General features: G+C 45.7%; 1 protein-coding gene across 12 annotated transcripts in view; it reads left to right on the top strand.

The window, feature by feature from the left end:
• The window catches only part of CIT (citron rho-interacting serine/threonine kinase), a 73,809-nt gene that overhangs the window by 27,524 nt on the left and 18,390 nt on the right, over window positions 1-27,895 (top strand). For 8 of the 12 annotated variants that reach the window (XR_012787720.1, XR_012787721.1, XM_075568383.1 and 5 more), the window contains 20 exons: window positions 1,052-1,235; window positions 4,524-4,629; window positions 5,390-5,533; window positions 6,756-6,875; window positions 7,091-7,282; window positions 8,325-8,378; window positions 8,984-9,037; window positions 11,124-11,264; window positions 12,737-12,862; window positions 14,630-14,725; window positions 15,282-15,398; window positions 15,595-15,704; window positions 16,354-16,528; window positions 16,914-17,111; window positions 17,685-17,738; window positions 18,868-19,065; window positions 19,179-19,372; window positions 20,099-20,234; window positions 24,510-24,614; window positions 24,891-25,031. Coding sequence is in view for 10 of the 12 variants with exons in the window: in XM_075568383.1 (XP_075424498.1) it covers window positions 1,052-1,235; window positions 4,524-4,629; window positions 5,390-5,533; window positions 6,756-6,875; window positions 7,091-7,282; window positions 8,325-8,378; window positions 8,984-9,037; window positions 11,124-11,264; window positions 12,737-12,862; window positions 14,630-14,725; window positions 15,282-15,398; window positions 15,595-15,704; window positions 16,354-16,528; window positions 16,914-17,111; window positions 17,685-17,738; window positions 18,868-19,065; window positions 19,179-19,372; window positions 20,099-20,234; window positions 24,510-24,614; window positions 24,891-25,031 (2,645 nt within the window). In the remaining 2 variants the exon portion in view is untranslated. Of the gene's footprint in view, window positions 1-1,051; window positions 1,236-2,246; window positions 2,366-4,523; window positions 4,630-5,389; window positions 5,534-6,755; window positions 6,876-7,090; window positions 7,283-8,324; window positions 8,379-8,983; window positions 9,038-11,123; window positions 11,265-12,736; window positions 12,863-14,629; window positions 14,726-15,281; window positions 15,399-15,594; window positions 15,705-16,353; window positions 16,529-16,913; window positions 17,112-17,684; window positions 17,739-18,867; window positions 19,066-19,178; window positions 19,373-20,098; window positions 20,235-24,509; window positions 24,615-24,890; window positions 25,032-27,895 lie in introns of those variants that run through there. The other 4 variants (XM_075568385.1, XM_075568384.1, XM_075568391.1 and 1 more) reach the window with 3 other exon arrangements.

The following is a 27,895-nucleotide window of genomic DNA, read 5'->3' as shown; positions in this document are numbered from 1 at the left end:
TGTGATGTTGGTATCATCCAGGCACGGTGTAGGTCTCAATTATTTTGTCGCGCCAAAATGCAGCAGCAACCCCAGCATTGCGCACACATTTAAATAGGACGGTGAACTGCGAGATGAAATGCGTGTAAAGGAGCTGGTTCGGTTATCTGCCACGGAGAGGCTGATATTTTCATTTCCGATCAGCCTCTTAAAATTCAGGAGATCTACTCTGGATCCATGGTAACGGTTTTAGCACACCGGCGTATCCTCCACGTAACAATGCCTGTCCAAGCAGCTGCTCACGGAGGAGGCCCCTGACAGCCCCGTGAGAGGCAGAGCACCATTCATTTTTAACATGGCACTTGCAGTAGACAGGCCAAGCTTTCCTGGAATTTCAAATGACTGAAAATAATACTAATATTCCATGTTTTCTTTTTTTAATCAAATCTGTTTCATACAAATGTTAAATCTGTGTGTTTTGCATAGCGCATGGACGGCCAGCTCCAGTCCTCAAGGGCCACCAACAGGTAAGGTTTTCGGGATATCCCTGCTTCAGTCAAAGACTGCACCACCTGTGCTGAATCAGGGATATTCTGAAAACCTGGCCTGTTGGTGGCCCTTGAAAACTGGAGTCGGTCACCCCTGGCCTAATGTCATTCGTTGAAGATTGCCTTTTTTTTTTTTTTTTACACATCACCACGAATATAGTCAGTAAACCAGATTTGTATAGAATTGACGACTAGGGAAGGTGGAATGCAGATTGTATATAAATACACCACCTGAACACATCTCTGCTGAGGTGTGGGAGAAAACGGCAACAGGATATTTGTCCTCCCCGAAATGTAAAATAATCGGAGGACCCCGAAATGCAATAAACCCCGTGCAACAAGAATGAACCATGGTTTCTGCAGCTCTGGGGACCGAGGGGTTAATTTCTTGTTGCTGTAATACCATTTCATAGCAGTGACTCAGTCTCCCAGTTCCTGAGAGAACAGGAGCCGCAGTGCTAGTGCAGCTAATGAAAAAGGTTCCTTTACTGGGTTGTAATCTTCATTTCTCTCTTTCGGACCAGCTCCTCCCCCATTCGTTCCTACCTTAAAGTCTGACGATGACACCTCCAATTTTGATGAACCGGAGAAGAATTTGCGGGTTTTACCCCCTCCATGCCAGTTGAGCGTGGCAGGATTTTCGGGCGAAGATTTGCCATTTGTGGGGTTTTCATTCATAAAGGTTCTGGGCGCCCACAGTAAATCTGAGTAAGTACGAATGCATGTGAAACGCTTTCTGGTTTGGTTCAGATGCAGATGTGCAGCCTGCAGTGCTCCTTAAATTGGGAGCGATCTGCATCATGCTACTCCCGCTGACATTAATATGTAGACATTGAGCTGATTTCCTTGGTCTGTCATGCAACGCAAAGAATAAAATCTGCAGTACTGAGGGGTAGCTTGGTTTCCTTCCCTGTAACATTTGATAGCAGCAGAACACAAGGACTGTCTCCCCAACACGTATTAGCAGAGGTTGATGTTTATCTGCTGTATAAAAACTGCTATCATCTTTTAAACCGCCTCCTTTTTCTTTTTAAATGTATTTTCCCTGCTACTGATGGTATATGGAAAGTAACGGTGACATTTGCTCGTTGGGATTTGAGTGTTGAAAGTAAGTGAGTAGATCCACGTTAATACACTATATCAGATTGTGGAATAATAAAGGTACAGGCTTTTATCAGCAAATAGTGGCCTGCCTCCTCATTTTAACAGGGTTAAGACTGCTGTATCATAATCCTTCCTGCTGGTGTTTAGGGGCCGCCAAGCGATAAAAGGTCATGCCTTGCTGTTCCACCCCCCACCCCCCTTATTACACTGTATATTTTCAGCACAAATGGTATGTAGGTACAGTTGGGTGGCTCCTCTGTTTACTAGTCTGACCCTGGGGAAGATGCCGTGACATTACACTGCACATACATGAATCGTGCTGAGAATGACAAGTCTAGCAGTTGAACATTTCTTAGGGTTAACGTGTAATCGGGAGGTTGAACGGAAGAATGAATGTTTAATGCGGAATGTTTTGATGTTTTATACACGCAAATTTGTCGGCTGTGACCCTGCAGTAGCAGAAATGGGACAGGTCTAGTTTTTATTAATAGAAGTAGCACTTCAGCCTGGCTGGTATTATGCAATCAATGTTTTAGTGTGTATAGCGTATAATGTATTTAATTGATCTTTTCATTTAAAACAGGAGAAATATATATTTAAAAAATATGTTTTCAGGGCTCCAGTGGACAGAGAAGACCTTTAAAAAGCAAATTAGGCGGTTTTGGTCAAAATAAATTATAAATGGAAAGAGTCTGTTTGTCTGGACAGCAGTGTCCAATTGGGCAGTTCAATTTGTGAGTAGTTTAGAACTTTTGTTGTCCATTATTCATGGGTCTGTATTGCAGGGGGCGGCCAACACCAATCCTCAATGGCCACCAACAGGTCAGGTTTTCAGGAGAACCCTGCTTTGAGCCACCTGTGCTGAAGCCGGGTTCTCCTGAAAACCTGACCTGTTGGTGGCCCTTGAGGGCTGGAGTTGGCTACCCCTGCTGTATTTTTTATTTAATTTTTTTTTAACTTTGTGCTATATAGTGAGAAAATAACACTGTAAAGTTAATCTCCGTGTAAATGTGGGCGTGAGAGTACAGAATGAAACCTAGCGTGTGGTATTACACACATGAAGTTTGTATGGTTTCTTTTCACTGCTGATCAGAGTTGCTCTAATCTTTAACAAAAGACAGAAAAGCCCAATGCCAAATCCAGTGTGACAAAATATGTAGTAATTAGTATATAGTTAAATACTTCAATAATAATATTTTCATAAACAAGGGTCATTTGGTTAAACCATTGGCCAAAGCGTTCTAAGCCTGCAAACCAACATCAAGGCATGGCCAAACTTTGCAGGTTAGTGTTGGGACCTGCAAGCCAATGTGAAGGCATGACCAGTATGCAGGTCATATATATATATGATGTGGTGGGTTTTGGGGTTCGAGTTTGCTGGGGTTGTGCGTTTGTTAATTGCTCTAATCTTTATAATAACTTTATTTCATATAGCGCTTTTCTCCCAATGCGACTCAAAGCGCGTCACAATTACAGTATAGCGCGCGGTACGCAGCACATAGGAATGTTACAGACACAGTCCCTGCCCAGGTGAGCTTACAATCTATGTTCTTGGTGCCTGAGGCACAGGGAGATAAAGTGACGTGCCCATGGTCAGAAGGAGCCGACACCAGGAATTAAACCAGGTTCCCCTGCTCCAAACGCTGTGTCATTGTTATCAGAGTCTGTGTCTTTACTCACTGAGCCGGTCCCTCTCTGAGTATGATGCAGACCCCAGAACTGCCCCAAAATGTTCTGAAATCCCAGAGTGAAAATGAGTGCAAATTCTTTAACCCCTTCACTCCGATTTATTGCCGAGCTCTGCGTTAGGGCGTTTGAGCGGTTTCAGGATTCTATCATGCCAAATCAACCATGCTATCAAGACATTTGTAAACTGATAATCCCAGCTGTGGTTGTGGGAAGTTCAATAGCAACGACTACCTAACAAGCATAAACGTTTGGTTTTACACAAGATGTAAGGCATATGTCCACTAAGTGGGACAGTACATTCAAGTGAGGGGTCTTCGGGCGCTGAACGTGCTCTGCCACCGCTTAGTAACTGCAGGCCATGGTGCAGGGGTGGCAATTCCAGTCCTCAAGGGCCAGCAACAGGTCAGGTTTTCAGGATATCCCTGGTCCAGCCCAGGTGGCTCAATTAGTGGCTCAGTCTACGACTGGACCCTCTGTGCTGAGAGACACGGACAGAGACTCATCATCCTCCTCTTCACTCTGTATTCCTTTAAATAACACAGAAAGCGAGAAGATTTTTGACACACAAACCCCCATAATGTTATTTTATGCGTCTCCCTGATTCTTGGCAAATACTAGGAAAATAAATATGTGGTTCTCAATGTCCCTTAACCCTGCACCCAGAACCTATTAAATAACAGGTAGCTGTATCTCTCATATAACGTGTGTGTGGTCATGATGTTCTGATGGCATGATAAATAGGCGAAGGAATTGTAAACTCCTATCATCGATGCTAAAATCTGAAGGATGAGTAATTTGCAGAAGATGCCATTCAATATGACTGAATTTGTCATTTTCGTGCATGTTGCACTGGGTATTAGATTTGAGTGCAGGAGGAGTGTGAGTGGTAGATTGAAGAGTCGTGACTGAAGGGCGCAGGTGCTTTGTGTGTAGGCACAGTGAGTGAAGACTCATTAGTGATCAAATCGAGGGATAGAGTAATGTTGTGTGTACAGGAGGAGTGAGTGGGGAGTATTGATGGAGTGGGCAGGATGTTATTGAGGAAGTAAATATGGAAGAACAACCATATTTGTAAAGGGGACTGAAGTAGTATGAGTTAGGGGCCTTAATAGGGGCTAAAAGGTTAAACACCATCTGTCTACATTATAAGTATGAGATTGCATTGATGTCTGTTTGTTTCAGTTTGTCACTGCTTTGTTATAGGTCCATTGTGTCAGGCTTGGAGTCTCCAGCCAAGGCAAGCTCCATGGAGAAGAAGTTGTTTCTCAAGAGCAAAGAGCTGCAGGACACACAGGACAAATGCCACAAGGTATTTAAATCGACGCTTGGCCTCCCCGTTTCCAGTGTATGCCTGGGGATCAAGAAAGTGTTTTTATTCTTTGGTGGGAAGAAAGCTTTTCCTTCAACTCTCTTCCATCTGACAGATCATTTCAGACCGTGTCAATCTTTTCATTCCCAAAACTGTCAACCAATCACTCTGGATCTCCAATATCTTTAACCGAGTGTAGGATACCTCTCGTGTGGGGGAGAAGAAAACTCCTCATCGTTGGAGAGGATGATCTGAGGCATATAGTGTGTTTCACTGTTGCAAGGCTAGAGACCTTCCATTTTTGTGCATAGAAATAATTCTGCTTTACGTTTTGTACTGAACGTCTGACCTTGGGCAGAGGAACTCACTGGAAGCTGTTTAAACTTGCCTATTGGAAGCTATGTGAAGGCATCAAACTGTTTATCCCCAGTGTTTTATATGAAGATGGGGCAAAACATCTTCTGTTCAGAGCTGGATTTGGGATAATACTGAAGGGACAAGAACAGGTGACAATGATTGCAAGCTGTGTGCATAGAGGATTTCCATCGGCCGGTGTTTAAATGTGAACGGCCAGCCTGTGGATGACTCTGCGAGCCCATCCTTTAGAAGAAGTGAGCTTGCTGTAAACATTTTAATGCAGTAAATGTGGCAGCAAATAGGAGCCAAATGTATGTTCACCTTCTTACTTCCAATTTTCTTTCACGAGAGCGTTACCTCGAACGGACTGTGTAAATCGTGTTTTATTTTGTGTGCATTACAGATGGAGCAAGAAATGACTCGCCTGCACCGCCGGGTTTCTGAGGTGGAGGCTGTTCTGAGCCAAAAGGAAGTTGAACTGAAAGCATCTGAAACACAGCGATCACTCCTGGAGCAGGACCTGGCAACCTACATCACAGAATGCAGCGTGAGCTTCAAATGATGCTCGTTCATGGGCGTTAAAACCCCTTGGAGACCAAGCGCACAATACAATGGTGGCATAGAATGTTAGGTTTAGTAAGGTATAGATTTATTTCTTCCACGTCTCCAATCCAGTAACCCATGTCTAAAAATGTGACGTTACCGAAGGGATGTCATGTTCAGTAACCGAATTACAATCGGGTCAAACACTATGCATAATTACCAGCTGACTGTTCGTACACTTTAATATGATGAATGACTATAGCGACTTCATTTGGGACATGTCTGTTGATGGACATAGTTTGGGGGATCCCTTAGGGTGCACAATACCTGTTCTGACTCCCATGCAATGTAAGACGAACCTGAACTCCAGTTCCATTATTCCGCTACAGATAATTGTGGAGAGATAGGGCTGCGGATTTTCCTTAATGCTTTTGCTGTCCTTATGCATAAGGTTAAAGCAGCCGGAGGCTAAGAAGGGTCACTCATTGTAATGCAATCCAACCCCCTGAACACGTTAGGAGGATCTCTACAGGTTGCCCTCTCTGTATGCGTTGGATCAACAGAGATCCAATCGGGTCTGTTGCCCTGTCCCAAATCCCAGAGATTCTTAGATATAGTAATTTTGATGATGTTTACATTAATTGTTATATTTGAAGAAGGTTGATTTATTTATATATACATATATATTTGTGTGTGTGTGTGTGTGTGTACATATATATATGTGTGTATATACAGTGTTCGACAAACCTATACATTTGCTCGCCCCGGGCGAGTGGATTTAACATCGTGGCGAGCTCCTATTGGCCCAAGCAGCACACGTGTGGTACTAGGTGGCGAGTAGATTTTTTTTGTTCGGCGAGTAGATTTTTTGGTGATTTGTCGACCACTGTGTATATATATATATATATATATATATATATATATATATATATATATATATACGTATATATATGTATATATATATATATATATATACGTACGCACATTCTGCCCGTGTGGTGCACGGTAAAGGGTAAATAGTTAGTCTGTGAGGATCCCTAGTGATCCAATATACCGGTCCAAAATGAACACACATGGCCGACGTTTCGCTCTCCAGTGAGACCTTCTTCAGTCCCCCTTCCCCTGGGGACCGAAACGTCGGGCATATGTGTGCATTTCTCTCTCTCTCATGAATATCCAGTCTTGTTGTAAAATTGTGTATGCATTGAAAGCTGTACATGTTGCAGAGCTTGAAGCGGAGCCTGGAGCAGGCACGGATGGAAGTTTCCCAGGAGGATGACAAGGCCTTGCAACTTCTGCACGACATCCGAGAGCAGAGCCGGAAGCTGCAGGATATCAAGGAACAGGTCTGATTTATTCCTTCCCTGCGTATAGCTCATCTCCGATTTCTGGGACGTATTCACCGGAGGGCGGAAACGAACCTTCTTTTGTGGCGAAAAAGCAATTTGCAAAAGAGGTCTTTCTGTTTTATTTGTGGGGGGGGGGGGTAGTAATTGTTGTCTGTTTTCTGCTACCTCTCTAATGGAGTAATTGTTTGTTTGTTTTGTTCTCGCTTGGTCAGGAGTTTCAAGCCCAGTTGGAAGACATGAAGCTCATGCTGTGCCAGCTGGAAGAAGATCTCTCTGCGGCCCGCCGGCGGAGCGACCTATATGAGTCTGAGCTGCGGGAGTCGCGGTCGGCTGCAGAAGAATTTAAACGGAAAGCAGCGGAATGCCAGCAGAAGCTTCAGAAGGTAGCGCAGAGCCCGCCTGGGGTGAGGGGGGCTTCTTATTCCTTTTATTCCAGTGTCCAATGCACGCAGGCTTTTCTTTATGAACATGCTGTGCCCCCCTAAGGGTGTCCCTTACTAAATAATAATGTTAAACTCCATTTATATCTCAATAATCTCATTTGGTAAGATATCCGTGTTTCCACACTCAGAATTATTAGTACCCCATCAAGTTCTGTGTAAGGCTGCGATAATACTCGTGATGGTGCGGGTGCGCAACAAACACAAATGGTTAACCCCATGCAACAGGCCCTAGTGCGCACGACGGAGCGCGATGGCGGGACCGCGTTTTGAGAAGACAAATTTGTTTTTTTCAAACTTTGTGGATGAAGAAAGAGAGAGGCGGTCAGTTTAAGGCCGCGCGTATAGTGCCCGCGACGGCCACACGTGACGTTGCCGCTATCGAAAGTTGTATTTCGCTTTGCGGCGCGGGCGACCAGGCCTTTGATTGGTTCAGGGGCTGTCACATGAGGCGACAACCCCTGAAAAATCAAAGTCCCAGCTGCACAAAATCGCGTCGCTTTGTTGCCGTCGCGCTTATTATAAGCGCACGTGGCGGCGACAATGCATTTGTTTTCGTGCGACGTCGCCGGCACTATAAGCGCGGCCTAAGGCTGCGGTCACGCTGCCGCTGAGCGCGCTCATGCTTGAGAGCTGTGACGTCACCAACTCTCCAAGCATGAGCACTCGGCTGTCCTGCTGAATTTTGCGAGCGAGGGGTGTGGCTGGGGGCATGTCATTGGCTGGATCGAGGCTGTGTGCATTGACTGGTGCTGATTGGTTCCTGAAGGGTCATGTGACCCTTCAGCGTGCTTGTTGCGGCAGTGTGGCCGCAGCCTAATGCACCATAAGTAATATAAGCTTCAATGCAGAGTACAAATCAATGTTCTGGCTGGTGGGAAAGAAACGTCCCTGGGATTGCAGGGCGTTCGGCTCTGCTGGATACGCTTTCCTACCATTTTTGTTAATTACAGAATGAACGTAAACGGTTTGCTTTTAGTTGATGTTTTATTTGATTTGATTGCAGGCTAAAGACCACGGGAAGGCTGAAGTAGGGGAACTGCATTCTAAGCTAGAGCAGGTAAATATCCTTATTCCGAATGTTCTCCACGTGGTAGCCTTGTCAAATATAGCACGCGACCTTGAAAGTTTTGCAGTGAAAAGGTCAACAAATAAGTATGCGTTACTTCACATATTAAAGAAAAGACGCTTCGCCCCAATGCGACATCCATCCCGACAAATCATACAATGAAATACTTCTAAGGGTCACTTAGTTTAATTCTTTGGCCAAAGCATAATAAGCTTGCAGACCAAAAAGGGGAGCCCCCTTTTCTTTGCGAGTCAACACTATCCCTGCAATCGTTCTTTTTACCTCTCTAATAGAGGAAGAAGTCTTAATAGACAGGTCATTCACAGCTGCATCTCAAGGCTTGCTATATAAAGGTGGGCAGGGTGCTTTTGGAACAGGGAGGAGGGGGCACTGACCGCCAAACAATGGTTTACGGATTTTAAAGGAATGAAGTTCCTCTGTGTAATGTTAGTATATAAAAATTAAAAAAAAACTAAGAGGTGCAAATCTGAACAACACTGTATTTGTACACGGAAGCAATCCTCTGAAGACTAGTTGTGGTGAATATATTGTATATGGGTTGGTAATGCTTTGTTATTTACTGATTGGTTATCCAGATCAATGCTGAGCAGCAGAACAAAATTCAGGATCTGCAGGACAAACTGGGGAAGGTAATGTCTTCCAGGACGTGTTCGGATGATGTAAACTGGATCAGGGAGGGGGGAATCGTTGTTATTGAAGTGAAACACCATTATCTCCTCCAGCATTCAAAAATGTAACAATTACATAGTATTTATTGAGGCCCAAAAAGTAGTGTCAGAAATGAAAACGGCCATGTGAAAGCTAAAAATAGAGAACAAACGAGAAAAACCATTGTGTAAACAAAACTATCCTGTCACGCAGTGGCTCTCTCCGCCCAATATGAAAAATGTAAATGATGAGTTCAAGGGGAGCTTTCTGGCTAACTGATCAATTTCAAAAAACAGTAATATCCACTTATTGAGTATAAAGTATTGTTTTTGTTAGTCTGGGTGAGAACCAAAACAACAATATAAAAGTCCAGATACCCTGACAACTCTTCTGCCTGATGAAATGCATCAAATATCCACAATAGGGACGGTCTCGCCGACAATGAATGTTCCTTCCGGTTGATGAACCACAAACTAGCGGATACTATGGTGATGCCATATCAGGGATAAGGGATGTTTCCCCAACGGGTAACGTAATGTGCCGGCTGGTGAAACAGAAGCTATGGGATACCACGGGGACACTTCCGGGGATTGGAACACAAGGGGATATTCAGCTGGTTCCAAATTTTTCATGCTTAGGATGCCCGATAAATGAGGGCGCTCTGTGTAGCCTTATTCTACTGGGAGGCGTGAGAAAGGGTGGTAGTTCACCTGAAACGAGCGTAGGAGGCACTCATTGGGAGCTTCAACATGTATAAGCATACAGTTATTATAGTCATCTGAAAGGACTGGGAGCCAGAGCAACATTGGCTTACATCTTTCGGGTGAGATTTACCCATATGAGAGAGGGTCTAGGACGCATGGCGGCGATTTGATAGCGGCCCATGTCCCATTCCGACGAGCGACTCGCTAGCATTGTCCTATAAATAAAGCCCCTTTCTTCCAATGTGGATTTTTATGTTGATTTGATTCTCTCGCAGACCAAGAACAACAATAAGATTACTGAATAAGTGGATATGACTTTTTATTTGCGATCGATCAGCTGCCCCCTTGCACTCAGAATTTACATTTTTCATATTAGGTCGAGGATCACTGCGTGCGAGAGAGTAATTATTTTTGTTTTTAAAAAAATAAATGCTTTGCTGTATATGTAATTGTTTTAAAATGGTATACTACATTTGAGCCTTAATAAACTCTATTTGATTATTACATTTGTATTTTTGAGTGCTGGAGGAGATAATTATTTTCTAATATTGATTAAGGACTGAGGTGGGTTCCTTTTCTCCCATACGGGAAAATGTTCTCCTTGTGTGCTGTCCTAATATTATTGTTATAACCTTTGGTTATTATTGAATTGGTGAGAAGGTATTTACATTAGGAGTAGGACCGGCTCAGTGAGTAAAGACGCTGACTGTATGAAACAATGAAACGGAGTTTGAAGCGGTTCAATTCCCGGTGTCGGCTCCTTGTGACCTTGGGCAAGTCACCTAATCTCCCTGTGCCTCAGGCACCAAGAACATAGATTGTGAGCTCTGTAACAATCCTATGGTCCTGGTTGTAGGTCTGGAATGTGTCCTCCCTTGTTTACTACACAAGTTTCTTGGTGAGTAGTGTGATAGAAAAAAATTGAACTAAATAAGATTAGATCTGTGACAGGGAGGGTGTTCTCATCTCACCCACTTGTGAAAGGCTTTATGTGAAACAGAAAACAATTATTTAATATGATCAACGCCTTTTGCACCAGAAAGTTTTAGCATTTCTGTAAATATATTCCGGTTTAGTAGATGATGAGGTTGAAAAAAAGACATGCATCATGTTCAACCTATGTTTAATTTAGACGACAGATACTTTATCCTATATCCGAACTTACCGTATATTGATCCAGAGGAAGCAAACACACAGCCCCAGTGACACATCATCCAATGCTGTCTCATAAGGGGGCAAATACATTCCTTCCTGACTCCAAGCATTGGCAATCCGATTACTCCCTGGATCACCATCCTTCCCATGGGCTTGTATTTGCATAAATCCTGTACTCTTTCACTGACCGGCTAGCTATTTCCTTTAGGCTGTTAAAGCTAGTTCAGAGGCTACTGAATTGCTGCAAAACATTCGCCAGGCCAAAGAGACGGCAGAAAAAGAGATGGAAAAGCTCCAGAATCGGGAGGACTCCGCGGACGGAATGAAGAAAAGACTGTTTGAAGCAGAGGTTTGTCCGCAAACACAAATTTGTTGTATACATAATTAAAGATGTTTTTAGGTTTTGAAAGGCATTCAGATATTATTAATGAATTACCTGTAACACAAAACATTCAACAGGGTGAATAGCTTATTCTCATATCACGCGTTATCATTTAAAGCTGCAGTTCAAGTTACCGTTTTGAAGGAAAAAAAAACATTCAATATGTTCATCAATACAATCTGCACACTGACAAGTGATTAGATAAATTGCCGATCGATTGGTGAAGATTCGGCTCGGGGGTTCACTAAATGGCTGTCAGTGCTGCAGATAAGAACCAAAGATGCAATGTTCTGTGGGGAAGATCATTTGACCAGGCAGTCACTAGATACAATTGGTGCACTGCTAGAGAGAGGGCAGGGCTCATAAAGGGGGGTGCCAGAGCCTGTTTCAGAAGAAGAAGGGGATGTGACTTTGTAAATGGTTGCGATAGAAACAAAAATGCTTGTTACATTATAATACATTAAAATGTCTTTAAAAATTGGTTAAAAAAATGTGCTACAAGTATTTTCTCATAGTACAGAACTGATTTATTAAAAAAACCACATGTAGGATATTGCTTGGTCTGCAGCTTTAAGGGTATATTTCAGAATATTGCTTTATGTACGTTTGCATTTTTAAACCATTTACAAATTCATATGTAGGTTTCTTTAGGAGCTCAAATTATTGGTCCCTTTAAATTTTGCAGTTCATATATGCAGAGGGGGGGTGGGATGTACCGCTGCCTCATACCCTTCGCAACTGTCTCCATTAGCATGCTGTGCAGTATCCATGGTTAGCCTCTCGCGCATGCGCACTACATCGGTTATTGAGGTGGGCGGAACTTCGGCAGCAGGATGTTGATGGCGACGGCACTCGTTGCTAGGCATCGGGCGGCCGCCGAGCGTCATGGTCACGCGCATCGCGCTCTAGCTCTAACTGATGGATGGGCTTGCGCGATTGGACTACGCTGGATAACTGCATTATGGGTGTGACGTCACTGCTTTGGCGCGAATTTGTTGCACAGGTTTGTGTATAAATTGTATGTTCCTAGTATCAGGTAACTCCTTGATAAAGTGCCTCACGGCACGAAACGCGTAGGAGCTTTGTACCCTCCACCGTTTTTTTAATGCAGCCTGAATAAAACCTATTTTTATTGGCACATGACCAGCTTTGTTGCGGTGCACTTTACATTACATTTTTGGATACATTTACAAATTCAGTCAGTCTAGTGAGGGCTGAAGTTGGACACCTCTTTGATAGAGTAATAATTCCCCTTGTGAATAAGAATTGTAACAGTGTAAAGCGTGCGCTGTGTAGGAATGTTTATAGCTCGTCTGACACATTGTGATGTCACTGTTCTGAGCATTCTGTCTTGGCACAGGGAAGAGTTGATTTCTCTTGGCTGTCGTATAACACGGAATGAAAGAAAGATGATTAGTGATTTGTGTTTTGATCTTCAGGAACGGCGCCATTCTTTAGAGAACCAAGTAAGGAGATTGGAAACAGTGGAGCGCAGAGAAAACAAGTTAAAGGAAGATATTCAGACAAAATCTCAGCAAATTCAGCAGATGGCTGAAAAAATCATGGTATGTTCTGAGTGGATAGAATCCATCACACTGGACGATTTTATACTTTGTGGGAACCAGGGGGTGTCTGAAACTAAACCGCGTTCATTTCAGCTCCAAGGACCCCTTGATCTACGAGATACTTTCCTCTAAAGCTGGGGTAGCCAACTCCAGCCCTCAAGGGCCACCAACAGGTCGAGTTTTCAGGATAGCCCTGCTTCGACTGAGACACTGATTGAGCCACCTGTGCTGAAGCAGGGCTTGAGAACTGGAGTTGGCCACCCCTGCTCTAAAGGGACTGCCGGTATCTCAATCCTGTTTAAAGGACCCATGTCACCCGGGCCAATAGGAAACCAGAAGGGATGACGTCTCGACTTCTTATTGGTTTGTGTGACGTGGGACCTTTAAACCAGCATATTGTGTGCCATGGGCTGATTCCGGCAGCCCCATCAGGGGTGTGTATCTCAGGAAGTGGAGTTCCTAAAGCTCAAATTAATGCGGTTTAGCTTCCGGAGACCCGATGCTTCCCATTTAGGGTAAAAAAACTATATATATATATATATATATATATATATATCTCCCAGGCGGAAATGTCGCTTTAAGTTATTGTTTGTTAATTCATTCATTCATTCAATGGTGCTGCCTGATGGACAGGGAGGAAAGGGAAAATGTGGCTTATCGAAAAATGTATTTTCCTTCAGTCCATCGTGGTAGCTTTCCCTTCCCTTATGTTTTGTCGTCTCTGAAATAAAAGTATGTTTGAGGGAACCTTGTTGTTTTCGATTTTTTAATTTTTTTTACCTAACCAAGTACTTCTATGAACAACACTGCTGAAGTTAGACAGTAGGTTCCCTGTATACTTCTGGGTGCAAGTTTCTTCCTGTCCTACCTTTGGGTGCTGCCGTGATGGACTGAACGAAAATACATTTTCGATAAGCCACATTTTCCCTTTAGGGACCTTTTCCCAATTAGAAAGGGTACTTGACAAGGATGTCCACTCTCCCCTCTCATTTTGTACTTGGCTATGGAGCCACTGGCCAATGTTATTAGAAACAACACAGATATTTCTGGTCTGCAAGTTGGTGACTGCTCCTTGACATCATCTGCAAACATGGCAATTTTAATGTGAACACTAACAAAACCTTTCATTTCTTTGTCCAAATTTATACTTCGTGGTGGCAGAATATTGAGCTCTCTCGGGTTTCTAAGTCAATAATACTAAAACAGAAGCTTTGAGTAAAAACTACAAGTCTGCGCAAAAACAATCTGTTTGTGATTGGAATCTACTTTACTTCGGAACATGGGGATTCTGGGAGTTGTGGTTCTGCATCTGACAATATAATTCTATCAAAAACAATTGGACAATAAGTTTATGTACTATAGGAATTTTAGTGTGTGTGTGTGTGTGTGTGTGTATGAATGAAGTGGTAACGCTTCAGTCCGATCTTGTCCTAACCATCATAAATATTGTATTTATTGGCCTCTGTATAGAAGAAGGTTGGGAACAACTGCCCCCCCCCCCCCAGTACATCTTCCCTTTTAACAATATAACTATTGTTATATAACCATAAAGCATGTTATATGGGAAAAAGAAAAAGCGATTTATACATTGCACCTAATGAGTGGCATAAATACAAGTATAGAAGCTAACAGACGACAGCCAGGATCATAAATCAATGCAAAGTGCAAACCCTAATCCTATATACACGTGTATGCGTATGCAAAGTGCAAACCCTAATCCTATATACACGTGTACGCGTAACTTTATTCATTCATTTGTATGTTTAGGAACTTGAAGAAAAATATCGCGGCACCCAGATGGAAGCGCAACACCTCGACGTTCACATGAAACAGAATGAGCAGCTCTACGAAGAGAAAGTCAGAGTAAATGAACCCTTTCTTTCAAGCATGTCCTCAAACCCTAATCACATCTCGAAATAGCTTGATGTACAGCGGCCTTTCTAACAATGTGACACAGGTGGACTCAACAGAATATTAGAATTTTAAGAACGTGCCCTGTGTGACCTTTTTGACAGAGTAGGTGGAAAGATATTTTGGTTCCTCAATGGGCATTTTAACTTTAATGTAACACTAATATGTGTGTGTGTATATATAAAAAAATTTATTATTATTATTTTTGAAAGGTTTCCTTTTCCCCAAAGCCATTAGATCTGGGGTGGGCAACTCCAGTCCTTAAGGGCCACCGACAGGTCAGGTTTTGAAGATAACCCTGCTTCAGCATAGGTGGCTCCATCGAGCCACAGATTGCGCCACTTGTGCTGAAGCTGAGACTAATTGAGCCTCCTGTGCTGACGCAGGGATATCCTGAAAACCTGACCTGTTGGTAGTCCTTCAGGATTGGAGTTGCGCACTCGCTCCTGCATCAGATGCCACAAAACCGATAATGACTGAAATTGCTTGTCATTTTGTTCCCAAAAAGTGTCTTGAAACTCAAGTTAAAAAAGATCTTGCTGAAAAAGAATCTCTTGAAGTACTCCGTGTAAGGCAAGAAGAGGACATTTGTGAGAAAAGCAGAATACAAAGTGAGCAGAAGGCGGTGAGTCTGCCAGGAAGATGGCATTTCTCTGAATAGTATATACACATTTGTACCTCCTGTAACAAAGCATGTTGGTGCAACAAGCACTCAGTCTGCTAGACTTGTGCTTCATGTGGGATGTTGGCAGAGTAGATAGTCGGTCGCATGAAATCAACCTGTTGGATGGGCGTAAGTTGTTATGCACTTAATCTTTCAGATGATTAATGCTCTGGAGTCAAAGATCAAGTCCCTGGAGCAAAGATTAGCAGAACTGTCTGAAGCAAATAAACTGGCAGCGAATAGCAGTCTTTTTACCCAGAGGAACATGTGAGTATTTGGCATGCTTGGTCTGTACCTGGCAGAGTGTAATGGCATATGCTGTGTCCAGTGTTCCCATGGAAACATAAATGGCATCATATTTAAAGCGGCAATCCCCCATCGCTATTTCTTTTATACAGGATAGGCAACCGGGGGATCCTCCAGGGCTGAACCGTACCACCGTCAGCTCCGGTGATCGTACCGGGGTGTTACCGGGGGATAGCTGCTTTATTAAAGAGTTCAGTTCCAAAGTGCAGGGAAACGGCCTCAGGCGAGGAGAATCCTGCTTGTGCAGCCAACACAACACAGACACGCAAATTCCTCAACATGCAGGTCTCCTCTAGGACAGAGGTACAGAGTACATCTCTACTCACACGTTCACAATGCAATCCTTCATTTATTGTAAGAGCCAAGGACACAGGAGAAATAACGTTTAGGTCCCATATGGAACATTCATCAGGTGGGCATCTCACCTGATGAAAGATCCATAGGGGTCCCGAAACATTGTCACAATAAATGGAGGATTGCATTGTGTACTTGTGAGTAGAGCTCTGCTTTGTACCTCTGTCCTAGAGGAGACCCTGCATTTTGAGGAATGTGTTTGCTTTATTAAAGACCCATGGGTGACGTATGGCTTTTCGTATCTGAATTGTTCTAGGAAAGCTCAGGAGGAGATGATTTCCGAACTTAGGCAACAAAAGTTCTACCTGGAAACGCAGGCTGGGAAAACCGAGGCTCAGAATATGAAACTGGAAGAGCAGCTCGAGAGGATAAATAACCAGGAGCACAGTGACAAGAACCGCCTGCTGGAACTAGAGACAAGGCTGCGAGAGGTGAACAAAAACACGCATACACACACATACACATACATACACACATACACATACATACATACGCACATGCACACACACATGCACACACACACGCACATACATACACACACACTTATATGACAATACATGTATGTCAACACTGATGGCCTTTGGCCAAATACATAGTCCTACCTCTGTGGAAGTCAACTCCAGCCTTCAAGGGCCACCAAGAGGTCAGGTTTTGTAGGACATCTCTGCTTTAGCGCAGGTGATTGAACCACCTGTACTGAAGCAAGGACTGTTTGAGCCAGGGATATCCTGAATACTGGACCCGTTGGTGGCCCTGGGGGACTGGAGTTGGCCTCTCCTGTCCTACCTGGTAACCGCACTGTTTTCTCTCTTCCAGGTTAGTCTGGAACACGAGGAGCAGAAGCTGGAACTGAAGAGGCAGCTAACAGAGCTGCAGCTCTCCCTGCAGGAGAGGGAATCCAAGCTCTCCGGGTTACAGTCTGCACGTTCTGCCTTAGAGATCCAACTACACCAGGCAAAAGCGGAACTGGAGGATACCACAGCCGAGGCTGAGGAAGAAATACAGGCGCTACGGGTGAGGGCTGTGCAATCTCAACACATTTATTTAGGTTTATCTAAAAAGCCAATGGGAGTCTTGTCAGGCGCAGTTTTGGAGCAGACCAACTGTTTACTATTAAAGTTGCAGACCAAGCAATATCCTACACATGTTTTTTTATAAATCCGTTCTGTACTATGAGAAAATACTTGTGGCCTTTTTTTTTTAAACAACTCTGAATGACATTTTTAATGTATTATGTAACAAGCATTTTTTGTTTCTATAGCAACCATTTACAAAGTCACTTCCTCTTCTGAAATATGCTCTGGCACACCCCTTTTTGAGCACTGCCCTCTCTCTAGCAGTGCACCAATTGTATCTAGTGACTGCCTGGTCACATGATCTTCCCCACAGAACTTTGCGTCTTTGGTCCTCTTCTGTTGCACCGACAGCCATTTAGTGATACCCCGAGCCGAATCTTCGACGATTGATCGGCAATTTGGCTAATTGCTGATCATTGTCTGTTTTGTATTGATGCGCATATTAAAGAGGGAAATAAAAAAAAAAGTCAGCTTGGACTGCTGCTTTAATGCAACGTTTTCTCCTTTGCAGTCTCACAGAGATGACATCCAACGCAAGTTCGATACCCTGCGTGACAGTTGCACAGTGAGTAGTAATATAATGGTTATTGTATTCTTTTCACCTTTCCCCAAGTTCTTTTCGGTGCTTGAATCTCAGCAACAAACATTGCACCTCTCAGCTTTCAAACTGTTGCTATTACACTGCTGCTCCATCAATATTTCTCCGTACTTGACTTTGCCTGAGGATTGCAATCCATTTGGCACCAGGCCCTGCAGGATGACGTTATGATAACACTTGATGCTGAATAAGTCGATATCCACATCAGTGAGGTTACGGGAGAGACCAGCATTGATACCCGGCTCTTTAACTTTCTGAAGGGCTGGGAGTGTATGGCAAGATCACTTTACTGTATATATGCTGTATCTATAAAGCCTTAATATTGGTCATACTGCAACATTTTGTAGCACTTCTAACATCTATACCAGGGGCGGCCAACTCCAGTCCTCACCACCACCAACAGGTCAGGTTTTCAGGATATCCCTGCTTCAGCATAGGTGGCTCAATCCGTGACTGAAACTGCAAAGTCACGCTACAGGATTCTGCAAGGTAAGTAGGAGAGGCCCAAGCAGCCAATATGCCTTTCAAAGACAGGTTTTCAGGGTATCCCTGCTTCAGCACATGTGACTCTGTCCCTGCTTCAGCATAGGTGGCTCAATCAGTGGCTCAGTCAACATACTGAGACACTGATTGAGCCACCTGTGCTGAAGCAGGGATATCCTGAAAACCTGTCTTTGAAATGCACATGGGCTGCTTGGGCCTCTCCTACGTAGCTTGCAGAACCCTGTAGCGTGACTTCGCAGTTTCTTTCCAGAGAACCAGCAGAGTTGTCAGGAATACAAAGCTGACAATAGATGTGATAGGAGACAGTTGTCACACAAATTCAACTCTGTATTACACACAGAATACACATTTCTTACATCTTCTTATTTTGAAAAGAAATTAGGCAAAGATCTCCAAAACTCGCAAAAGTATTTGGTTAGCACCAAGTAATTACAAGTTTAACCAAAGTCTTTAAAAAAAATTTTTTTTAGCATTTCTTGGGTTGACCAAAACTGGGAAACTGTGACCACCTCATAAACGCGTTCTCCCTGGTCTAGTAAATAATGAATTGCTTGAGATATACGTTCATAACGGTTCTCCTTTTATGTTTCAGGTACTTACTGACTTGGAAGACCAACTCAACCGGCTGAGTGAAGAAAATGCAGATCTGAACAATCAGAATTTTTACTTGTCCAAGCAGCTAAACGAGGTCTCGGGGGTCACCGACGACATTGTGCCGCTACGGAGTGAGGTGGACCATCTGCGCCGAGAAATTACAGAGCGGGAAATGCAGCTTACAAGTCAGAAACAGGTGCGCGGTCCGGCTTACGGTTTCCCACTTTTACATTACCAGTGGCCAAACACTTTGAGAAACGCGGCCTTTACTTTTCGACGCGTGTCATGTGTAACGTGTGTCGCTTGCAGACCATGGAGGCCTTGAAGACCACGTGTACAATGTTGGAGGAGCAAGTGATGGATCTGGAGGCCTTGAATGATGAGCTGCTGGAGAAGGAGCGTCAGTGGGAGAGCTGGAGAAGTTCCTTAGAGGACGAAAAGACTCAGTTTGAATGCAGACATCGAGAGGTACAGAGGCTGCTGGATACAGAGAAACAGAGCAGGTCAGTACTCTATAGGGAATAGGCTCACCGCTCTTTCTTTGGCAACGAAGCATCAGAAAGATTGTTACATGTTACCAATAATCTAATACAAATTTATTTTGCCAACCACATATGTTGAGGCTTAAGGGGGCTATTATTTATGTGGATTCTTATACATAGCTGTACAGTCTGCAGGGATCCTGTAACTCACGCGGGGGCCAACTCCAGTCCTCAAGGGCCACCAACAGGTCAGGGTTTCAGGACCTGGGGATATCCTGAAACCCTGACCTGTTAGTGGCCCTTGAGGAGTCGGCCACCCCTGCTGTAACTGCTGCTGGTCGCAGAGCCATGTGCGGAGGTAGGACTGCATGCTGGACAGCTGCTGGTCGCAGAGCCATGTGCGGAGGTAGGACTGCATGCTGGACAGCTGCTGGTCGCAGAGCCATGTGCGGAGGTAGGACTGCATGCTGGACAGCTGCTGGTCGCAGAGCCATGTGCGGAGGTAGGACTGCATGCTGGGCAGCTGATGTGAAGAGCACAACAAGCTTTTTCCTGTTCTTGGTTCTCACGCGGCATGAACAACATCTCACAAAGACGCACGTTTGCACCGAGGTCGGGAAAAGCGAAGAAACGTTAAATAGTGATCTCTCACTTTTGAGTGCGACAGTAGCTTTTGTTTCTGTGGATGAGGACAGAGAGAACATTTGGGCGTTCCTCCATCTAACTGTAACTTTCCTTTCAATGAAGACTGCGAGCTGACCAGCGCAGTACAGAATCTCGCCAGATGGTGGAGCTGGCGGTTAAAGAGCACAAAGCAGAGATCCTAGCTCTACAACAAGCACTAAAAGATCAGAAGCTCAAAGCTGAAAGCCTTTCTGATAAGGTCAGTAATATTTGTTGCTTACAGTACCTGCAAAGCAAGTTCCCGAGCGCTTTCTTTTCCCGACACCATTCTCTCTCTTGCTTATCCTCGCACTCTGATTTATATCTTCTGTAACACTGCTTAATCTCACCTGAAGGTAAACAATGTCACCTTAAACTCATCATACTGCTAGAGCAGGGGTGGCTAACTCCATTCCTGAAACGCCACCAACAGGTCAGGTTTTCAGGATATCCTTCCGCACAGGTGGCTCAATCAATGGCTCAGTCTTTGAGCCACTGATTGAGCCACCTGTGCTGAAGCAGGGATACCCCCAATACCTGGCCCGTAGGTGGCTCTTGAGGACTCGAGTTGGCCATCCCTGTACTAGAGCGTAACTTCCGACTCCCTGTTTTATGAAATGTCTCAACATCTAACTTGACAAAATGGGCAGGTGTCAGATCAATTTGTATTTGATGTTTCCCCCTAAATAAAACAAAAGGGAGATCTGATTAAAGACAATCCCCCCCAATAGTGAGGCACTCATTTCTTTCCCCATGGAGGCACAGTCTCCTTATCCGTCTTGTTCAAACTTCTTAGCTACCCCACATTAAAGCTGCAGTTCAAAAATATGTGTAGCAATACAATCTGCACACTGACACGTGATTAGCTAACCTGCAGATCGATCCGTTCTCCTGTAATCGATCGCTGAAGATTCGTCTCGGGGGTTCTTTATATCACTGTTAGGGCAGCAGAAGATTACCCAAGATGCAAAGTTCTGTGTGGAAGATCATGTGACCAGGCAGGAACTAGATACAATCGGTTCACTGCTAGAGAGAGGGCAAAAGGAGTGTGCCAGAGCCTGTCTCAAAAGAGGAAGGGGATGTGACTTTGTAAATGGTTGCTATAGAAACAAAAATGTTTGTTACAATAGAATACATTTAAAAAATCTTCAAAAATTGTTGTAGCATTTTTTTTTTAAAGCATTTTCTCATAGTACAGAACTGATTTTTTTTTTTTTAAACACACGTAGGATATTGCTTGAACTGCAGTTTTAATACCATGAATAAATAAATGTACCATGTATTATTTGTCATCTTAACTCTGTGCCCAGGACATCCTTGAAAACAAGAGGTAACTCTCAATGTGTTACTTCCTGGTAACACCTTTTTTATAAATAAATAATTGACTGAAAAGTCCAAATATTTTCCCAATGTGCCGTTGGCAAATAACAAACCTAAAGCAGAAAGGGCGTCGCTCGTAGTTCCGCCCTTCTGCGTTCACGATAAGTCATACAGCCGATAGATTGTGACAAACGCGGTGTATCCCTTGCGGTCCCTATAAGGCGTATATTCTTTGGATTTTGTGGTTAGTAAACCGTGTTGATGAGACCGATATTCTGCCGTCAAAGGAAAAATCTTTGAGTGCATTGTACTTCTGTCGGCTGTTTGGAAGATGGGAACCAATCACAGAGGAATCTGAGACTTACCCCAGACCATTTTCATTGAATCTGTCAAGCAATTAGTTGACATTAATGCTACATGCAATATGACAAACTCTTTGATAAAGCGCCAGGATCTGCGTGAAACGCGTCAGAGAATATTTACCTTCATTTGCTTTGTGTGATTAAATATACTTTAATCGTATGGATTTGCCCCCGGCCCTCATGACAATCAGTGCAGCGCTCCTCCGTTTCTCTCTTATTTGCTGCTTGGAGGACAAATGATGTAGTTAAATACTCATCTATCTTTTCATAAGTAAGGGTCATTTGGTCAAATTCTTTGGCCAAAGTATTTTTAAGCCTGTAACCACGCCAAGGTTTGCCCTTCATACAAGTCCTAACACAATCTGTAAACGCTCTCGTAACCTCTCTAATGGAGGGAGAAATGTCTTAATAGACAGGTCACTCACAGGCGGATAACAAGGCCTGCTATTTTAAAGGTGGGGTGAGTGAGCTTAAAAACTTGGCATGGTTCCAGTCTTAATACTTTGGCCAAAGAATTTGACTTAAATGACCCTTACTTATGAGAAGAGCGACAGATATGTGTGCGTGTGTGCGCATGCGCGCGTGTGCTTTTCCTCGTTATTGTAAATATGTTCAGCCATATGAAAATATATTGATTGGATGAGGATTTCCAGAGTGATACTCAGAAGACTCTGACCCTACAAGGTCACTGAAAAATCCAAATGGAGCATTTGCTTCAAACTGGCTTTATTTACCATGGCGAACGGGTAATTTTTTTCCCATAGAAAGCGGTCCGTAACATGCGAGCCCGGCCTCTTCTGTGCTAGCTGCAGTATGCAAATCATTTTGAGATCTGAATGAAATGTATAATGATGCTAATGGCCGGTCTACTGAGACAAAAATATCTGAATCCGCGTAGTATAGTATGCTCCCCCCCAGTCCTCCCGTGCTCCCCCCCAGTCCTCCCGTGCCCCCCCCCAGTCCTCCCGTGCCCCCCTCCCCCAGTCCTCCCGTGCTCCCCCTCCCCCCCAGTCCTCCCGTGCTCCCCCTCCCCCCCAGTCCTCCTGTGTACCCCCCAGTCCTACTATGCATTTAGTCATTTGAGGTTTTATATTTTCACATGGTTCACCTAACTCCCTATTCTGTCCAATTTGCATCAATCACTATTAACCAATATGAGATGATCAATCCTCGGTAGTAAGTGAACAATCTCTTCCATATTATAATGATTGAGGTCTGCAATCCGCACCAGAAGTATATTTTACCGTCTTCTTTTTTGCAGTCAGGATAAAGGTTTTCGATCGTACCGCACTCCTTATAGACCATTGTAGTGTGTGTCCCTTTTCTTTGTAAGACTGCTGCCTGCGTTGCACGCGCATCTGCGAGGCAAGCGGCGCGTGCAGCCGAGTCCCCCGGTCTGCAGGGGGGAGGGACAGGGGCGCGGCCGTGACATCACCCGGCAGGTTCACCCTCATTGACTGATCCGCGGGGGCGTGGCCTAAAGCTCCGTCGCCCGTGGCCACCTCAATTTTCAGGTATCCCTCAAAAACTTGGCTCGCAGCGGGCCCGGCCCCATTGAGGGGCGGCTCTTGTCCCTGCAGCGTCCGCCACAGCGGGCGCTGCAGTAGCCAGCGGGGACCTGGCCTAATGCGCAGGCAGTTGAGTGGCTGGGATGCCACTTCTGTCACGTCGTTAAACTTGAAGCTGGATATCTTCTTGCTGCACTGTTCTAATAAACGCACAACGTTTTGGGGATCCCCCTTCCTCAGGAGAATATGTTTCTAAGTATGTAAGTATTGCACCTGAGGAAGGGGGATCCCGAAACGTTGTTTGTTTGCAACCTGCAAATAACACAATTTATCATGCTATAATGTGTGGTGTAAGACTTTATTAGAACAGTGCGGCAAGAAGATATCCAGCTTCAGGTCTTCTATTCGCCCCAAGCTGCAGAGGGGCAGCAGTTGGCAGCAGTAGGCGCCTGAATATTACGTCACAGGGCAATTGTGGCCAACTCAAGGGCCACCAGCTGGTCAGGTTTTCAAGATATCCCTGCTTCAGCACAGGTGGCTCAATTGTCTGCTTCAGCACAGGTGGTTCAATTAGTCTCAGCTTCCGCACAGGTGGCTCAATTAGTCTCAGCTTCAGCACAAGTGGCTCTTTAAAGCAGCAATTCCAATTACTAACTTGCTAACCTCCCTTGTTTCTGCGGTCATTGAAATGCTGCCCGGAGGCGTTCCCAGCGTTACTTCCTGGTTAAAGGGGGATTAAATGGCGATCTAATAGAAAGCTGCAACTGATGATATTGCGGCTTCCTATTAGGCCGAGATGTGGCAGCTATTACTGTTTCCTCTGGTGGGAGATTTAAACCCAGTAACTTCACCAGTAAAAATCTTGGGAGCCTCCTGTTCTAATGTAAAAAAGGGTGGGGAGAATACATGCTGTACAGATTGCATTTTGTAAACTTGGAACATTAATAATAATAGCATGACATTTTGCTGGCACAGGTCCCTGCCCCGTGGAGCTTACAATCTATTTTTTGGTGCCTGAGGCACAGGGAGATAAAGTGACTTGCCCAAGGTGTCTTTAGTCACTGAGCCGCTCCTTCTCCCTCATTACAGCTGAAAGACACAGAATCCAATAAACCTATTAACATTGTAATAAGGTAGACCTATATCTTGTGTGTGTCAAATCCTGGCTTTCTGAGCTCGGGGTTGAAATCCAATAAAAATGCTATATTTGCTTTGGGGGGGAGCTTACACCAGAAGTGGGAGGTTGGGGGCAGTTGGTATAATGCTGATACCTTGTCACCGGGATTTGTTTCTCCGATCACACAGCTGAATGATTTGGAAAAGAAACATACTATGCTGGAAATGAATGCGCGCAGTTTGCAGCAAAAACTGGAGACTGAGCGGGAGCTGAAGCAGCGGCTTTTGGAGGAGGTAAACGAGAGATCAACATGAAATCAATCTCAATATGTGGCGTCCTGCAACGCTGGGTTCTGTCGCTGTGAAAGTCTCTCCGTGGGAGGAAAGGAACCCACATGTTTCATTGGAAACCAATTGTTCTGTAACCGTGGATGTGTATTTGTGGTCTTATGACTGAGCACGGCTTACTGCATTGCAATGTACAGGAGCTATTTCCACACCTTTGTGTTAATTGACAATTAAGAGTTTTCAGTTGATTAAAATAGCCTTTTTTGTTGTTGTGGGGAGCAGCAGGCTAAACTACAACAGCAGATGGACCTGCAGAAGAATCACATCTTCCGTTTAACGCAAGGACTTCAGGAGGCTCTGGATCGGGCAGATTTGCTGAAAACGGAAAGAAGTGATTTGGAGTATCAACTGGAAAATATACAGGTACATGTACGCTGCATCAATGGCACGGACTTATTCTGCGTCTCGCCCCGTGCGTCTCGTGCTACACTAATTGTGCGTCTGCATCTCGTGCTTACACTAAGTGTGCGTCTCGTCCCGTACTACTAAGCGTGCGTCTGCATCCCGTGCTTACACTAAGTGTGCGTCTGCGTCCCGTGCTTACACTAAGCGTGCGTCTGCGTCCCGTGCTTACACTAAGCGTGCGTCTGCATCCTGTGCTTACACTAATCGTGCGTCTCGTCCCGTGCTTACACTAAGCGTGCGTCTCGTCCCGTGCTTACACTAAGCGTGCGTCGGTGTCCCGTGCTTACACTAAGCGTGCGTCTGCATCCCGTGCTTACACTAAGTGTGCGTCTGCGTCCCGTGCTTACACTAAGCGTGCGTCTGCGTCCCGTGCTTACACTAAGCGTGTCGGCGTCCCGTGCTTACACTAAGCGTGCGTCTCGTCCCGTGCTTACACTAAGCGTGCGTCTCGTCCCGTGCTTACACTAAGCGTGCGTCTCGTCCCGTGCTTACACTAAGCGTGCGTCTCGTCCCGTGCTTGCACTAAGCGTGCGTCTGCGTCCCGTGCTTACACTAAGCGTGCGTCTCGTCCCGTGCTTACACTAAGCGTGCGTCTCGTCCCGTGCTTACACTAAGCGTGCGTCTGCATCCCGTGCTTACACTAATCGTGCGTCTCGTCCCGTGCTTACACTAAGCGTGCGTCTCGTCCCGTGCTTACACTAAGCGTGCGTCTCGTCCCGTGCTACTAAGCGTGCGTCTCGTCCCGTGCTTACACTAAGCGTGCGTCTCGTCCCGTGCTTACACTAAGCGCGCGTCTGCATCCCGTGCTTACACTAAGCGTGCGTCTCGTCCCGTGCTTACACTAAGCGTGCGTCGGCGTCCCGTGCTTACACTAAGCGTGCGTCCGTGTCCCGTGCTTACACTAATCGTGCGTCTCGTCCCGTGCTTACACTAAGCGTGCGTCTCGTCCCGTGCTTACACTAAGCGTGCGTCTCGTCCCGTGCTTACACTAAGCGTGTGTCGGCGTCCCGTGCTTACACTAAGCGTGCGTCTCGTCCCGTGCTTACACTAAGCGTGCGTCTCGTCCCGTGCTTACACTAAGCGTGCGTCTGCATCCCGTGCTTACACTAAGCGTGTGTCGGCGTCCCGTGCTTACACTAAGCGTGCGTCTCGTCCCGTGCTTACACTAAGCGTGCGTCGGCGTCCCGTGCTTACACTAAGCGTGCGTCTGCGTCCCGTGCTTACACTAAGTGTGCGTCTGCATCCCGTGCTTACACTAAGCGTGTGTCGGCGTCCCGTGCTTACACTAAGCGTGCGTCTGCGTCCCGTGCTTACACTAAGCGTGTGTCGGCGTCCCGTGCTTACACTAAGCGTGCGTCTCGTCCCGTGCTTACACTAAGCGTGCGTCGGCGTCCCGTGCTTACACTAAGCGTGCGTCTGCGTCCCGTGCTTACACTAAGTGTGCGTCCCGTGCTTACACTAAGCGTGCGTCTCGTCCCGTGCTTACACTAAGCGTGCGTCTCGTCCCGTGCTTACACTAAGCGTGTGTCGGCGTCCCGTGCTGACACTAAGCGTGCGTCTCGTCCCGTGCTTACACTAAGCGTGCGTCTCGTCCCGTGCTTACACTAAGCGTGCGTCGGCGTCCCGTGCTTACACTAAGCGTGCGTCTGCATCCCGTGCTTACACTAAGCGTGTGTCGGCGTCCCGTGCTTACACTAAGCGTGCGTCTCGTCCCGTGCTTACACTAAGCGTGCGTCGGCGTCCCGTGCTTACACTAAGCGTGCGTCTGAGTCCCGTGCTTACACTAAGTGTGCGTCCCGTGCTTACACTAAGCGTGCGTCTGCGTCCCGTGCTTACACTAAGCGTGCGTCTGAGTCCCGTGCTTACACTAAGCGTCTCGTCCCGTGCTTACACTAAGCGTGCGTCTGCGTCTTGTGCTTACACTAAGCGTGCGTCTCGTCCCGTGCTTACACTAAGCGTGTGTCGGCGTCCCGTGCTGACACTAAGCGTGCGTCTCGTCCCGTGCTTACACTAAGCGTGCGTCTCGTCCCGTGCTTACACTAAGCGTGCGTCGGCGTCCCGTGCTTACACTAAGCGTGCGTCTGCATCCCGTGCTTACACTAAGCGTGTGTCGGCGTCCCGTGCTTACACTAAGCGTGCGTCTCGTCCCGTGCTTACACTAAGCGTGCGTCGGCGTCCCGTGCTTACACTAAGCGTGCGTCTGAGTCCCGTGCTTACACTAAGTGTGCGTCCCGTGCTTACACTAAGCGTGCGTCTGCGTCCCGTGCTTACACTAAGCGTGCGTCTGAGTCCCGTGCTTACACTAAGTGTGCGTCCCGTGCTTACACTAAGCGTGCGTCTCGTCCCGTGCTTACACTAAGCGTGCGTCTCGTCCCGTGCTTACACTAAGCGTGCGTCTCGTCCCGTGCTTACACTAAGCGTGCGTCTGCATCCCGTGCTTACACTAAGCGTGCGTCTCGTCCCGTGCTTACACTAAGCGTGCGTCTGCGTCCCGTGCATACACTAAGCGTGCGTCTCGTCCCGTGCTTACACTATGCGTGCGTCTGCATCCCGTGCTTACACTAAGCGTGCGTCTCGTCCCGTGCTTACACTAAGCGTGCGTCTCGTCCCGTGCTTACACTAAGCGTGCGTCTCGTCCCGTGCTTACACTAAGCGTGCGTCTCGTCCCGTGCTTACACTAAGCGTGCGTCTCGTCCCGTGCTTACACTAAGCGTGCGTCTGCATCCCGTGCTTACACTAAGCGTGCGTCTCGTCCCGTGCTTACACTAAGCGTGCGTCTGCGTCCCGTGCATACACTAAGCGTGCGTCTCGTCCCGTGCTTA

The sequence above is a fragment of the Ascaphus truei genome, chromosome 13, assembly GCF_040206685.1.
Source record: "Ascaphus truei isolate aAscTru1 chromosome 13, aAscTru1.hap1, whole genome shotgun sequence".
NCBI lineage: Eukaryota > Metazoa > Chordata > Amphibia > Anura > Ascaphidae > Ascaphus > Ascaphus truei.
Note: the sequence above shows the minus strand (reverse complement) of the source record. Positions and strands in the feature narration are given on the sequence as shown.